This window comes from Lithobates pipiens, unplaced genomic scaffold (assembly GCF_037356315.1).
Source record: "Lithobates pipiens isolate NorthernLeopardFrog02 unplaced genomic scaffold, aLitPip1_a1.2 Scaffold_10, whole genome shotgun sequence".
NCBI lineage: Eukaryota > Metazoa > Chordata > Amphibia > Anura > Ranidae > Lithobates > Lithobates pipiens.
Window position 1 is genome coordinate 28440360 of NW_027507686.1, and position 16214 is coordinate 28456573.

At 45.1% G+C, this 16214-nt stretch overlaps 1 protein-coding gene across 3 annotated transcripts in view; it reads left to right on the forward strand.

Moving 5' to 3' along the window:
• LOC143928452 (F-box only protein 31-B-like) overlaps positions 1 to 16214 on the forward strand; it is a 71889-nt gene that overhangs the window by 34435 nt on the left and 21240 nt on the right. For 2 of the 3 annotated variants that reach the window (XM_077453341.1, XM_077453342.1), the window contains 4 exons: positions 37 to 111; positions 203 to 312; positions 1760 to 1913; positions 12556 to 12911. In XM_077453341.1, coding sequence (XP_077309467.1) covers positions 37 to 111; positions 203 to 312; positions 1760 to 1913; positions 12556 to 12911 — 695 coding nt within the window. Of the gene's footprint in view, positions 1 to 36; positions 112 to 202; positions 313 to 1759; positions 1914 to 11468; positions 11875 to 12555; positions 12912 to 16214 lie in introns of those variants that run through there. The other variant, XM_077453343.1, reaches the window with a different exon arrangement.

A 16214-nucleotide genomic window follows, 5' to 3' on the forward strand; every position in this document is an offset into this window, starting at 1 on the left:
TCCTGCCACTGCTAACCAATTACATTGTTGCTACAGATGGTGAAGAAGGATGAGTTCTGTACCAAATGCCTTCAGACCGACTACCACCGAATGTCCGGAGGACGGCAGGAGGTAAGGGAGGACCTGTCATCTCTCGTTCCGCAGCCATCCCCACATATCGATGTATTAACTATCTTGCGCTTTTTAACATTTTTGCCAGCAGGAATTTCGCACGTGGCTGCGAGATGACTTGGGGAGGACGCTGGACGATATTTTCCATGAACATATGCAGGAGCTCATCCTGATGAAATTCATCTATATCTGCCAATATGAGTAAGTGAGAGGACATTGGGGAAAAATGCTTCTTCTTATTCCTCTTTCTTCTTTTCCTTCCTTTCTTCTTTTTCTTTTGTTCTTTTCTTTTCCTTCCTTCCTTCTTTTCCTTCCTTTTTCTTCTTTCTTCTTTTCCTTCCTTCCTTTCTTCTTTTTCTTCTTCTTTCTTCTTTTCCTTCCTTTCTTCTTCCTCCTCCTCCCCCTCTGGGAATTTGTATTGAATAGGGGATGGTGATGTGTTTTCAGTGAGTCTCATCTTCAGCTATTATAATGTTTACCTAAAGATAGTTCCTGATAGGACACTTCTGATCCATATTTGCCTGGTTCTATTTCAAATTCAGCTTTGTAAGAGCTCCCTCTAGTGGCTGTTTTTTTCAAGCTGGGTAAAAGGTTCAAGTGCACCTGCCAGTAACTTTCCGTGTTTCCATGAATACATTTCTGACCTGTCATAATATACAGGAACAGTATCATTTATCAGAAAAGTCTCACCTCGTCTACCAACCAACGTTCATAAACGGTGCGGTATACAAGGGGTTAAAGCAAGCAGCAGCCATAAGCTTGCTATTTATTTGTAGAGCCAGCAAAGGGCTTTTTACATGAAAGTGATCCTGTTTATAATCACTTCTATAGGGCTCTGAATGGTACACCCTCCTCACCGCCACCACGTGCGGTGCTTCCCAGGCCCTCCCCTTCCTCGGGTATGCTCAAGACTGCGGCAAATAGCTTTACACATTTGTTCCCTGATCCCCTTTAAGATGAATCCAGAAGAGATGTGTATTACCCAATTTCTGGGTTTACAGCTGCAACTCCTTGGTTACTGGAGCCAAGGATGCAGCTAATCAAGCATGACCTGTGCTTAATTAGCTGTAATGGAGGACAGAGGGGAAATTGGTAGTCTAATAGGTGAACAAGCCCCCTATGTTATTGCATTGGGCAGGTGACCGGTTCTCCTCATGAAGACAATGGGGTCTAGCCCCCCCCCAATGTCTCTATAAAAATGGCCTATCACCTACCCAATGCAATAACATAGGGGGCTTGTTAGCCTATTAGACTATCAATTTCCTCACTGTCCTCCATTACAGCTAATATATTACCCATTACATATGGGGGGTTATTTGCCCCTTGCAATAGCAATAAAGTTAAGTAAAGAAAAAAGTGTAAAAAATATATTATATAAAATAAATAAAAAATATTCATTTTTGTTTTTTACCCCCAATATTTCCATAAAGAGGACCTGTCACCTGCCCAATGCTATCACAAAATGCGATGATGTCATAAGTCTGCTGCAAGCAGGAGGGAGCAGTCTCCTCTCTCCCAGTGATCAGTCTATGCGTTGTAACTTTGTAGCAAGTAGGGGCTGATCTGTGTCAGACATATGTGGACACCAAAGAAGTAGATGGTTGGCTTCTTTATCCTTTTTATCTTGTTCTTTTGTGTCTCTTTGCAGCAATTGCCTTACTTATCGCCGGATATATCACCCACCTAGCCGGCCGGATGATCTGGTAAAGCCTGGCTTTTTCAAGGGCACATATGGAAGCCATGGCCTGGAGATAGTCATGCTGAGTTTCCAGGGGATGACTGCAAAGGCCACAAAAATAACGGTGAGCAGGAGCCTGATGTGTTTTTCTATAAGGAAGAATATTGGATATTCCGGGGGGATATTGGGGGGGGGGGTGGGATTGGCCATACACTGAGAGTATTTAATTTCTTCATGTCTGTATATTGATACTTTTGCCCAACTTTCTCTAAGCCCTGCTATTATCTAGAGGTAAGCCCCTCCCATTATTTAGCAGTCCAATGCCAGAGCCTACTGAGGGTACTACATTGGGCTGTAGAATGCTGGTGGGAGGGACTTGATTTAGGAATGGGCGGTATTTGCCTCACCGCCAGATAAGGGTGGACTCTGGGACCCTGATGTAAGTGGAGAATCGGATTGGGACCCTAGTGTAAGTAGGGAGTCTGATGCGGACCCTGGTGTAGATAGGGAGACCGATGGGGACTCTGGTTTAAGTAGGGAGACTGATGGGGACCCAGATGTAAGTAGGGATATTGATGGGGAACCTGGTGTAAGTAGGGAGACTGATGGGGACACTGATGTAAGTAGAGAGTCTGATGGGGTTCCTGATGTAAGTAGCGTGTCTGATGGGGTCCCTGATGTACGTAGAGAGTCTGATGGGGACCCTGATGTAAGTTGGGGGTCTGATGGGGACCCTTATGTAAGTAGGGAGTCTGATGGGGACCCTGATGTAAGTAGTGAGACTGATGGGGACCCTGGTGTAAGTAGGGAGATTGCTGGTGGCCCTGATGTAAGTTGGGGGTCTGATGGGGACCCAGGTGTAAGTAGGGAGTGCAATGGGGACCCTGGTGTAAGTAGGGAGTATGATGGGGACCCTGGTGTAAGTAGTGATACTGATGGGGACCCTGGTGTCATTAGGGAGACTAATGGGGACCCTGGTGTAAGTAGGGAGACTGATGGGGACCCTGATGTAAGTTGGGGGTCTGATGGGGACCCTGGTGTAAGTAGGGAGACTGATGGAGCCCTGATGTAAGTTGGGGGTCTGATGGGGACCCTGGTATAAGTAGGGAGATTGATGGTGGCCCTGATGTAAGTGGGGAGCCTGATGGGGACCCTGGTGTAAGTTGGGAGTCTGATGGGGACCCTGATGTAAGTAGAGAGTATGATGGGGACCCTGATGTAAGTGGGGAGTCTGATGGGGACCCTGATGTAAGTGGGGAGTCTGATGGGGGGCCCTGATGTAAGTAGAGAGTCTGATGGGGACCCTGATGTAAGTAGAGTCTGATGGGGACCCTGATGTAAGTGGGGAGTCTAATGGGGGGCCCTGATGTAAGTAGAGAGTCTGATAGGGACCCTGATGTAAGTAGGGGGTCTGATGGGCATCCTGATGTAAGTGGGGGGTTCTGATGGGGACACTGATGTAAGTAGAGAGACTGATGGGGACCCTGATGTAAGTAGGGAGACTGATGGGGACCCTGGTGTAAGTAGGGAGACTCAAGGGGCACCCTGGTGTAAATAGGGAGTCTGATGGGGACCCTGATTTAAGTAGGGAGACTAATGAGGACCGGGATGTAAGGTGGACTCTTTTGGGTACCATATTGTAAGGGGGACTCTGATGGGGATCCTGATTTAAGCGAAGAGTCTGATGGTGACCCTGATTTAGGCGAGGGAAGCTTTTTTGGGGACCCTAATGTAAGGGGGACTCTGATGGAAATCCTGATATAAGCAAGGAGTCTAAGGGGGACCCCGATAAAAGGGAAACTCTATTGGGGAGAGAGCCCTCAGTCCTGATGTAAGCAGTGGACTGGCTCGTGGGAGGAGCTATGCAAATTTTAAAATGCCTTGATGGGTGGATGTTATTCTGGAGCAGAGGGCTTTCCTAGGCAGGCTGTATTTGCACACAGTACTAAATAATACACTAGCCAATCGCTCCAGCAGAATTGCAGGAGAACAGTCTGTGGAATGAGCTGTATACAACGGACTAGATGAAAGATGATTCCAAAGCCCAAAATCCACAAATGACTGGATGTCCAGTTCAAGTCATGATTTATTGTGTACCAGTTGTTGGAAGAACCCAGGCTGAGGGCGGAAGGGATGTGCCGGAAAGGACTCCGGTGACAAATGGTATTTATGACAGCAGGCCGCCAGCCGCAACAGAGGAAATGGAGGACTTGCGTCGATGAAACCCAGAAGTCTACAGCCGCACACCGTGGACCACTGGAACGCTCCAAGGATTTACTAACTACATCTGTTGTCAGGGCAACATGTTTCAAGGCTCGTCGACATAGGCCATTCAACTACCAGTGGGTAACTAGATTAAAAAACAGCCATTATAACAAAAATAACTACGGTATACAGCTGTCCCAATATGAGGAGATTAAAAATGAAAAATAAAACTATGATGTAATAATAAATACAGTTACAGTCATAATATCCCACCAATGCATGTTTGATACAATACAAATACCAGAAAAAAGTACCTGGCTAAAGCCCATAATATAATGAAAAATTAAAGGAGATGTATGGAAGGGAGAGGAAAAAAGGAGGGGTCAGTATCAGGGGTTACATCCATCCGCACCCACATAACTGTGCCCATGGATATGTGTGTGCAACCACAATTATATTAAACTGTGGATTTCCGGGCCCTCGTTGAGGCCATTTGGGGATAAGGTGTTTTATTTATGGATGCAAAAGGTCTCTCGTTTTCACAACACCGAGAATCTTTGGTAGTGAGGGACTCAGATATGCATTCGATGGCAAATACCTTCAAGGCACCTCTGTCCCCACCATGACATGAGGTGAAGGGGTGTAGGACACTATGCTTGTCTGAGCGATCTTCAATTACCCTACGGTGCTCAACGATTCTCTTATGAAGTGGGGGTATATTGCGCCCCACATACAAGAGACCGCAAAAGCACAGTAACGCATAGATCACATAATCCGTAGAACATATGATGAACTGTTTAATATTCTAAACATTTCCAGTCCTATCTCAAAATGTGGTTTGTCCCCCCTGTGGTTTGTGAGGCATCCTTGTTTTACCACATCTAAGAATGCCCATTATATTATCAAAGAAAAATCGAATATCTTCCTGTTTGGCCTTATTGGCTTCACTTAACTTGCTGCGCACAATAATATTCTTCAAAAGCACTTGGCCCTTCTAAAGGTGATACGGGGTGTGTCGGAAATGACAGGTGCCAATTTGGGGTCCATCTGTAAAATATGCCATTGTTTCGAAAACACTGTTGGTAATCACTGTTGAATACTGTAGTGAAATGTGTGATGTTATGCTCAGGAGATTTAGTTTTGATATGGAGTCTTTTGGGCTATTAAGGAATTTAGAATATGCCTCTTGTATTAACTCCTTAGGATAGCGTTTATTTTTGTCTGAGAAGACAGCTCTGTTCTGTATAGTCCTCCACCTTCGAACAATTCTTTCTTAGTCGATGGAACTGGCCAGAGGGGATATTATCCTTCCAGGCGGGGTGGTGGCAACTCATATAATGTAAATACGAGTTACCACCAACCGATTTGCAGAAATTCTTCGTAATATTTGCCCCTCCCTCGTGGGTCAACTCTAGATGCAGGAGTATTGAAATTATTGGACAAACCATGTTTCGGGGGACTTGTAATGTTTCCAATATTAAACAGGTCATCACGTTTGAATTATGTGATCTATGGGTTAAGGTGCTCTTACAGTCACTTGTATGTGGGGTGCACTATACGCCCACTTAGTAAGAGAACCTGTGAGCACCATAGGTTCTTCAAAGATCGTTCAGACAAGCATAGTGTCCTACGCCACTTCACCTTGTGTCATGGCAGGGACACAGGTGCCTTCACTATCTTTGCCATCAAATGCATACCTGATAAGTCTCTCACTGCCAGTTAAAGATTTTCGGTGTTGTGTAAACGTGAGACCTTTTGGATCCATAAATTAAACACCGTTTCCCCAAATGGCCTCAGCAAGGATGCGGAAATCCACAGTTTAATACACACACATACAGTCCCTTGAAAAAGTATTCATGCACCTGGAAATTTTCCACATTTTGTCATGTTACAACCAAAAACCTAAATATATTTTATTGGGGTTTTATGTGGTAGACCAACACAAATTGGCACATAATTGTGAAGTGGAAAGAAAATGATAAATGGTTTTCATTTTTTTTTTTTTACAAATAAATATGTGAAAGGCGTGGTGTGCATTTGTATTCAGCTCCCCTGAGTCTACTTAGTAGAGCCACCTTTCGCTGCAATTCTATCTGTAAGTCTTTTTGGAGGTGTCTCTACCAGCTTTGCACATGTAGAGAGAGACATTTTTGCCCATTCTTTTTTGCAAAATATCTCAAGCTCTGTCAGATTGGATGGGAAGCGTCTGTGAACAGCAATTTTCAATTCTTGCCACAGATTCTCAATTGGATTTAGGTCTGGACTTTGACTGGGCCATTCTAACACATGAATATGCTTTTATCTAAACTTTCCATTGTAGCCCTGGCCGTATATTTAGGGTTGTTGTCCCACTGGAAGGTGAACCTCCGCCCCAGTCTCAAGTCTTTTTTTTTTATATTTATATAATCTTTATTTGTATATGCAGATTGCATGAAGAAAACACAGTTTGATAACAGGCATAGAAAAAGTATAAGAGGGGTAAACCAGCTCAAATAAGCAACGATCATCGTATACCCCATGAGGTCCGATTGACCATCCGACATGGAGGGTGCCAAAACATGGAGAGTAACATAACCAATACTGTAACATATGAACAATAGCAATAATATACTGCTCCAAACATATCTACATATCTTTAACCACTTTCAGACCGGACCATTTTGCTGGTCAATGACCAGAGGTCTTTTTACAATTTGGCACTGCGCTGCTTTAACTGGTAATTGCGCGGTCATGCAATGTTGTACCCAAACAAAATTTGCGTCCTTTTTTTCCCACAAATAGAGCTTTCTTTTAAAGGTATTTGACTGACTGCGATTTTTATTTTTTGCGATATAAACGTAAAAAGACCGCAAATTTTGAAAAAAAATGATATTTTCTACTTTTTGTTATTAGAAAAATCCAATAAACTCAATTTTAGTCATACATTTAGGCCAAAATGTATTCAGCCACATGTCTTTGGTAAAAAAAAGTCAATAACTGTATATTTATTGGTTTGCGCAAAAGTTGTCACATCTACAAACTAAGGTACGTTTTCTGGAATTTACGCAGCTTTTAGTTTATGACTGCCTATCTCATTTCTTGACGTGCTAAAATGGCAGGGCAGTACAAAACCCCCCCAAATGACCCCATTTTGGAAAGTAGACACCCTAAGGAAATTGATAAGAGGCATGTTGAGCCCATTGAATATTTTATTTTTTTGCCTCAAGCGATTGAATAATGACAAAAAAAATGTTTTATTTTTTTTTTACACAAAGTTGTCACTAAATGATATATTGCTCACACATGCCATGGTTATATGTGGAATTGTACCCCAAAATACATTTTGCTGCTTCTCCTGAGTACGGGGATACCACATGTGGTCGACTTTTTGGAAGCCTAGCCGCGTACGGGGCCCCGAAAACCAAGCACCGCCTTCAGGATTTCTAAGGGCATACATTTGTAATTTCACTCCTCACTACCTATCACAGTTTTGAAGGCCATAAAATGCCAAGATGGCACAAAACACCCACAAATGACCCCATTTTAGAAAGTAGACCATGGAATATTTTATATTTTGCCACAAGTTGCGGGAAAATTACACACTTTTATTTTTTTTTTATTTTTTTTCACAAAGTTGTCACTAAATGATATATTGCTCACACATGCTATGGGCATATGTGAAATGACACCCCAAAATAAATTCTGCTACTTCTCCTGAGTACGGGGATACCACATATGTGGGACTTTTTGGGAGCCTAGCCGCGTACGAGGCCCCGAAAATCAAGCACCGCCTTCAGGCTTTCTAAGGGCGTACATTTTTGACTTCACTCCTCACTACCTATCGCAGTTTTGAAGGCCATAAAATGCCAAGATGGCACAAACCCCCCCAAATGACCCCATTTTGGAAAGTAGACACCCCTAATTTTAGGGGTACACTAGTGAGACTCACAGGTAAAAAAGCACCTAGGCTGTCAGCGACTGTATCAAAACGCTACAAAAAAAAACTGTTAGCGATCACAGGGATCAGGCCTGACTCTGCGAACGCTGCAGTTATGTGCGTTGTGTTTTGTAAGTGACAGTGATCGATCGATACTGCACTTGGGTGGGCTGGGCTGGGCTTGGCGGAGGGGCTAAATGCAGGTGCTAGCAGGTATCTGGGCTGATCCCGCTAACAATGCGTTTTGGGAAACCTAAACTGCTGGCGACGCTAATATAGATCTGATCAGATACTATATTACTAAGGGAGGTGTATGCTTTGCGCGTGGGTGTTAGCGGTACTGGCACTAACCTGACGCTGCCTGGGGCGACGCAGACCTTATCTGACCCTCAAACTTATATCACCCGCCGGGTGATCAGGGGGTTAAACCTTTATTAGGTAATAAATGGCGGGTGCCCTGAAACTATAAAAAAATAACTAACCAACCAGCGTCACCTGTAACAGTTATTTGGTGATCACTGGTGAAAGGGTTAACTAGGGGGCAATCAGGGGGCTTTATGCGGTAGTATATGGGGGTCCCTGGCGCTATAAAAAGCTGCGGCGAAACTAAATACCTACCTGCCTAACTAGCGTCACCGGTGACACTAATACAGCGATCAGAAAAACGATCGCTTATTAGGCTGGGTTCACACTGGAGCGATGCGGGAACGCCACGAATCCGCGGCGGGTTCCCGCATCACACTGCCCTATGCGAACTGCTGGGAGTGTCAGTGAAATGTTAATGACACCCCCAGATCAGTTCGCATATCGCAGTGCGATCTGCAAACTCGGACAGGAATCGGATCGCATGGTGTGAACACCCATGCGATCCGATTCTGCTGCGGACCAAAAAAAGGGTCCCGTGCGAGTTTGCAGCGGGTGCGGCGGGTGCGATGCGAATTCAGCCATACTATCTGTATGGCTGAACTCGAATCGCACAGAGATCGGATGTGATTTGCAGTGCAGTGCGGTGCGAATCACATCCGTTCTCATAAACCGCTGCAATGTGAACCCAGCCTTAATGACACTGGCGACGGGGGGTGATCACGGGGTTAAACCTTTATTGGGGGGTTAGGGTGGTACCCTAGAACTAAAGGGGGCTAACCCTAACTGCCCTAACAGTTATTACAGTCACAAATTACACAAATGACACACAAATGACAAATGCAAAAAAAAAAAAATGCAATTGGTGTCACTGTGACTGGGGGTGCAGGGGTGATTGGGGGGGTGATCGGGGGGTGAAGGGGGGGTGAGAGTGTGCCCGGCATGTTCTACTGTATTGTGTAGTGTTGGTGCAACTCACCGATCCTCTCTCCTCGGTGCCGGAACGAAAAATACCGACACAGAGGAGAGATTACATCACTTCCTCTGCCTGTGTTTACATTACAGGAGAGAAAGTGATGTCACGCTGCACTTCCATTCGTCAGGAGCGATCGCAAGGGGGTGGTCATGAACGAATGGCCGCCCCCTCATCCCGGATCGCTCCTGAACGGGTTCCGACCGCCGCTGGCACCGGGGGGGGGCCCGATCGGGCCCCCCACCCGCGGGAAGGCAGGGACGTACAGGTACGCCCATATGCCTGCCCGTGCCATTCTGTCGACCTACATCGTCGTGCGGCGGTCGGCAACTGGTTAAAGCATCTGTGGCCAAATATTAGCCATTGAACATAAGGAACGACAGCCAAGTGAGCAGGCATAGACAAAGAAGGGGCAGGGAATGAGGAGGAAGAGGAGGAGGAGGAATAAGGAAGAGGAGCAAGAATAATGACAAAGGTAGCACTCCATCATAACATTGGTTCTATCCTACCAGTCTCAAGTCTTTTGCAGACTGGAACAGGTTTTCTTCTAAGATTGCCCTGTATTTGGCTCCATCCATCTTTCTATCAACTCTGACCAGCTTCCCTGTCCCTGAAGAATAGCATCCCCACAGCATGGTGCTGTCACCACCATGTTTCACGGTGGGGATGTGTGTTCAGGGTGATGTACAGTGTTAGTTTTCCTCCACATATAACGTTTTGCTTTTAGGCCAAAAAGTAACATTTTGATCTCATCTAACCAGAGCACTTTCTTCCACATGTTTGCTGTGTCCCCCACATGGCTTCTCGCAAACTGCAAACAGGACTTCTTGTAGCTTTATTTCAACAATGGCTTTCTTCTTGCCACTCTTTCATAAAGGGCAGATTTGTGGAGAGCGCGACTAATAGTTGTCCTGTGGACAGATTCTCCCACCTGAGCTCTGGATCTCTGTAACTCCTTCAGGCACATGGAGTTACCATGTGCCTCTCGGCTACTTCTCTGATTAATGCCCTCCTTGCCCGGTCTGTCAGTTTAGGTGGACGGCCATGTGTTGGTAGGTTTTCGGTTGTGCCATACTCTTTCCATTTTCAGATGATGGATGGAACAGAGCTCAGTGAGACGTAAAATACTTGGGATATTTTTTTATAACCTAACCCTGTTTCAAAGTTCTCCACAACTTTATCCCTGACCTGTCTGGTGTGTTCCTTGTCATTCATAATGCTGTTTGTTAACTAAGGTTCTCTAACAAACATCTGAGGGCTTCACAGAACAGCTGTATTTATACTGAGATTAAATTACACACAGGTGGACTACTAAGTATTTACTAATTAGTTGACTTCTGAATGCAAATTGTTCCACTAGATTTTAGATAGGCCCCTTTCACACGGGACAGATCCGTGATGATCCGCCCTGTGAACATCCGCTTGCTCAGCGGGGATTGCTCTGTTTATCCACGCTGAGCCGGAAGATGACAGGGCGGTCCCTGCACACTGTGCAGGGACCGCCCTGTCAGATCTCCGCTCTCTTCTATGGGGGATCGGATGAACACGGACCGTCTGTCCATGTTCATCCGATCCGCTCTGCAGATGGATAGAAAAATAAGAATTGGACCATAGCGGAGACGGATGATATCAGGTGTCAGCAGATTTTCATCCGCTGACACCCGTTATCCCATAGGAATGCATGTATGTCCGTATTTCATCCATAAATGGATGGATGAAATACGGACATACTGTCCGCACGTGTGAAAGGGGCCTTAGGGGTATCAGAGTAAAAGGGGTTGAAAAGAAATGCACGCTACACTTTTCACATATTTATTTGTAAAAAATGTTGAAAACCATTTATAATTTTCCTTCCACCTGTCAATTATGTGCCGTTTTGTGTTAGTCTATCACATAAAAGCCCAATAAAGTACATTTAAGTTTTTGGTTGTAACATGACAAAATGTGGAAAATTTCAAGGGGTGTGAATACTTTTTCAAGGCACTGTATGTATGAGCATGGGCATGTGGGTGTGGATGGATGTAACCCCTGATAATGGTCCCTCCTTTTTTCCTCTCCCTTCCATGCATCTCCTTTAGTCTTTCCTTATATCATGAGCTTCAGCCCAGTACTTTTTTCTGGTATTTGTATTGTATTAAACAAGCATTGGTGGGATAATATCACTGTAACTCTATTTTTTATTACATCATAGTTTTATTGTTCATTTTTTTAATCATCTTATATTGGGACAGCTGTATAGTTCTTGCTATAATGGCTGTTTTTTAATCTAGTTATCCACTGGTAGTTGATTTGCCTATCTCTGGGCAAGGGGATGTGCCGTTCCAGTTGATATAGGTATATAAGATTGCCTTGCTGGTTAGCCCATTGGGAGTTGACAAGGGGGCATTACCCCAAAGCATGTTGTTCTGTCAGCACCTCCTTGGTGTGTTCCAGTGGTCTACGTTGTGCGGCTGTAGGCTTCCTGGTTCTGGTGATGTGATTTCCAGTGACAAGAGTTCACCCGTTTCCTCTGCCACAGCCGTCGTCATCCTGTCACGGATCCCATCTGTCATCCGAGTCCCTCCGGCACATCCCTTCCGACCTCAGGCTGGGTTCTTTCAACAACTGGTACACACTGTGATGCCCCATGTAAGACTTTTTATCTTTTCATTGCAATAAATCATTACTTGAACTGGACATCCTGTCTCTTGTGGATTTGGGGCTTTGGAATCAACTGTCATCTAGCCGGTTGCATACCACTCATTCCACAGACTGTTCATATGCGATTCCACTGGAGCGCCTGGCTAGTGTATTATTAATTACTGTCCTTATCCCACTATCCCAGTGATCATTTTGAGGCTGCTCGGATTTGCCCAATATCTGACATTGTACCCTATTCTGTCTGCTGATACCTAGCTATATGGTGGTGTTGAAGTTCAGCACCCTACACACTTGTTACACATTGTATTTGCATACAGACCTTACTACGTAGGGCCTACATGCTCTGTTGAGCCTTCTGAATGCAAGGGGTTGGCCAGGGACAGTCAGGCTGGGGAGGAAAGGGCTAGAAGATGCTGTAAGTCCTCCAGCTGGGAAATTTGGCAGGCTCTATGTGACTTGCTGCAGCTTCTAATGCTTGTTGTGAGAAGCTCGCAGTGTGCAGTGAAATTGTTGTAAGCCATTTCAGTCCAGGAGAGGAGCCTGTACAACTGTTCAAGACTGAAGAGAAGGCCAGAGGTCAGATGTAAAGTACAATGTATAGTTGTCATCTGTGTAGTGGCCCTATAATGGTGCGGACGTACATTATGAATTTGTTCTCTTTGTATTCAGGGAGACCTTAATGTCCCAGCTGGATGGCCAACCCTGGAAGTAGACCTGACCCAGCCAATGCGCCTTCCCTGCATAGAGCAGTCACGCAATTTCTCCAAACTGTCACGACTCATCTTGGACATCCGGGAACTGATCAGTAGGGAGCAGCGGCTGGCGGGAGGTGTGGAGGATGCTGGAAGGAGCAACAGGGCGGAACCTGCACAGGCACCATCGCCTGTTGCCAGTGTGGAAGAGAGCGCTGCCAATGGACCAGATGCCAGCGAAAACTGGGAGCAACAACCTCAAGATCTGCAAGCATTTGTCCTTGCGGAGGAGGTGGTGCGGAATGGAGAATACCCACGCAGCTGTAGAGTTTGGTGAGGGCATGCTACATACTGATTTATTTAGCATCAGGATACCATGGCTCAACTTCATCATGAATGAGGCCAAGAGGAGTGCATTAGATAAGCAGACACAATGGGTTGAGCGATGTGGGAAATGTAGACACAGGTGAGCTGGCCATTGATTGGGGGTTGCATGTTCTAACATTCTAAGACCACCTTTAGTCTTTTTAGACAAATCCCCATAATCCCGAAACATGTATACTTTCATTGCCTGTGTGCACATGTACAATATATGGCCAAAGGTATGTGCCCCTCCACCTCCAAATGATGGAGCTCATGTGTTTCCAGTGAAAAGTACTGGTGATATCTCATACAAAGATATTGTAGACAATTGTGCTCTTCAAGCCTTGTTGTAAGAGTTTGGTGAAGACCCTTTTCTGTTCCACCATGTGCCCAGTGTACAAAGCCAGCTCCATAAATTCATGATGTGGTCTGGGGACACCGGCTCTAAAAAGGTAATGGTCATGACCAGGGTCAACTCTATAATAATAGCCATATCAAGGGTCAACTCTATAGCAATGGCCTTGGTGAGGGCTAGCCCTATAGTAATGGCCTTGATGATGGTCAACTCTATAGTAATGGCCATGTCGAGGGTCAACTCTGTAGTAATGTCCATGTCGAGGGTCAACTCTGTAGTAATGGCCATGTCGAGGTTCAACTATGGGTTTACTTCTTCTTTGTCTCCCTGTAAAGGTAAAGCAGAATGGGCTACTATGCATCGCATAGTAGCCCATTATGTGTCACTTACCTGACACAGGAACCAGCGATGTCGCCGATGTCCCCTGTAGCTCGGAGCATCCATCTTCTTCCAGGTATCGCTGCTCCGGCCACTCTCCTTGCCGGAGCAGCGATGACGTCACTCCCACGCATGCGCACGGGAGCTGCCACTAACCGCATATAGTGCACCTTTGACAGCAGTGACTGTCTTTTTGTAAATATGTCCTAAACTGTGTAGGTTTAGGAGATATTTCTTGGACCTACAGGTAAGCCTTAATCTAGGCTTACATGTAGGTCAAAGTGGTTTGTAAGGGTTTACCACCACTTTAATGGCCATGTCGAGGCTCTATACTAGTAGCAATGGTGAGGTGACGGTCAACTCTATATTAATTGCCATGATGAGGGCCAACTCGTTATTAGTGAAGCCCAGGCAGTTCCATCTATACGTTGCACTAGCTAAATTTAGATTTTAAAATGAAAATCTATATTTTTTAATTTGTAAATAATAATGGGTTGCAGTACCAATTACTGCCACATGATGCCACTATTGTGTGCAGCTGCAATACACATGATACAGTGTTACAATGTGGCCGTCCATACATCAGTTTTGAAGATTTGATCTGAATCTTTGATCGTATTTTCTTTTCCAGGGCGATGCGAGGCAGAGCCGTGAAATAAATTTATATAAAATGCTCATTTAGTCTATTAAAAGACTGAATTAAAAATAATGTCCTTCAAATTTTCCTGGATGTGATTGCAATAACTAAGCAATCAGGTGACGAAACAATTGGTCTGAATTGCCACCAAACTGCAAGGTTCCAAAAACCCTACTGACCCGGGCCAGGTTTATGTGTATTATAGGCCCTCTGAAGCTACTGCCCCAATAGGTTGTACCTTGGACATGTGGGTGGGGTACTATATACTGTATTTGCTACAGTAGACCTAACTGGATGACATTTAGTTTGCTAAAGCACTGTGTATGATAAACATTTGCCGCAGGTTTTCTTTTTAGAATCCTCCCGCCTCCCTCTTTTCAGTGCTGCCGATCTCCAGCCTCTTTTCAGCCACTTCTTGATTATATGCACCCACACCAGTATCGGCTGCACATAAATGCTTTGGACCAGCATTCCAAAGGGCAGACCATGCCTGTGTACAATATTTGTGGGCACAGGCATATTTAGTTTCCACCAGGCGGCGTAAGTGGCAGGGTGACAACACAAGGACAATAGGAGGGCATGGCCGGAGTGTGGTCACCCCATAGCAAGAAGTGGCCTGAACAAAAGTAACAGTAAAATATTGAAGCTTATTAGTTGTTGGATGACACGGCTGCATTAGTTTTATCTTTTTCAGGCTACTGTCATTTGAATTACACACCTCCTGCCTCTAAGCAGCTACGCTCACCAATTGTGAGGATCCATGGAAGGAGCCATGATTGTCACCCAGGCTATACTGCAAACATGTTTGCCTTTGTTCATCTCCATTACATGGAGTATACAGGGATTGGTAGTTTACAGAAGAAAGATAACATTGCTTGTACTTTCAGTTCAACTTACAGGAAGTGACCCAAACACAGCGTTTCTGGCAGGATCAACAGGTATTTTCTGTGCTTGCTTGGTGTGCTGCAGTGCCATTCATTGTTAATGCCACACCAATGCATTTTGGTTTTAGTGCACCACAATACACTACACTGGTGTGAGTGGTGATGCAGTAAAACTGTCACATCCAATGAGTCACTTGAGGGTGTAGCCTCTTTATTGCACTTACATTGGTCCTTGATGGCTGGGCATTGCAGGTAGTGCATTGTGGGACCTGAGTAGACATTTGTTGGATTGTGTGTAGGGTGCCGAGATGCAAACACCGGAAGGTAGTGCAACCTCCTGGTGTCTATCTGGTGCAGCGATTTAAGTTTGACCTTCCAGCCAGACAAAAAAAATGCCTGATTTTCCCAATTTTTAAATTTCCTTCCTTTTGTAGATTCTTACAATTAGCACATGCCGCTCTTGTATCAGACCATGCACAGTGGGACAGGTGTGTAGATGTGAGCAGATTTTAGGCTGGATACAGACCAACAAAAAGTATTTACAAACAGGTTTACAATAGTTGGGGGTGTATTTATACAAAAAATAAATAAATAGAGCTTTGCATCCTGTGAAACATAAGTTCTGTGTGAATGAGGGTAAAATTGAAATAGAATGTTTCTATTATATCTCCAGGTGGAATGTTTATCCCCTTCCCGCCGAGCGTACGCAGATGTGCGTGCTTGGCTTCCGGGGGGTATACCGGGATGATGCCCGCACCTGCAGGCATCATCCCGGTACCGTTTTTTTTCAGCGGGCGATTGGCTATCCAGCCATAACAACCGAATCGGCTAAAAGCCGCTCGGCTGTTATGCCGGAGGAGCGGGCTGTTACCGGTGCTCCCGCTCGATCGGTAGCACCGATTCCACGTCTGATGCCTCCGGCTGCTGGTGAGGAACTGGAACAAAGCCGTAATCGGCTTCGTTCCAGTCTCCTCATAGTAAACACGGAAGCGACGTCATGACGTCACTTCCCGTTTACT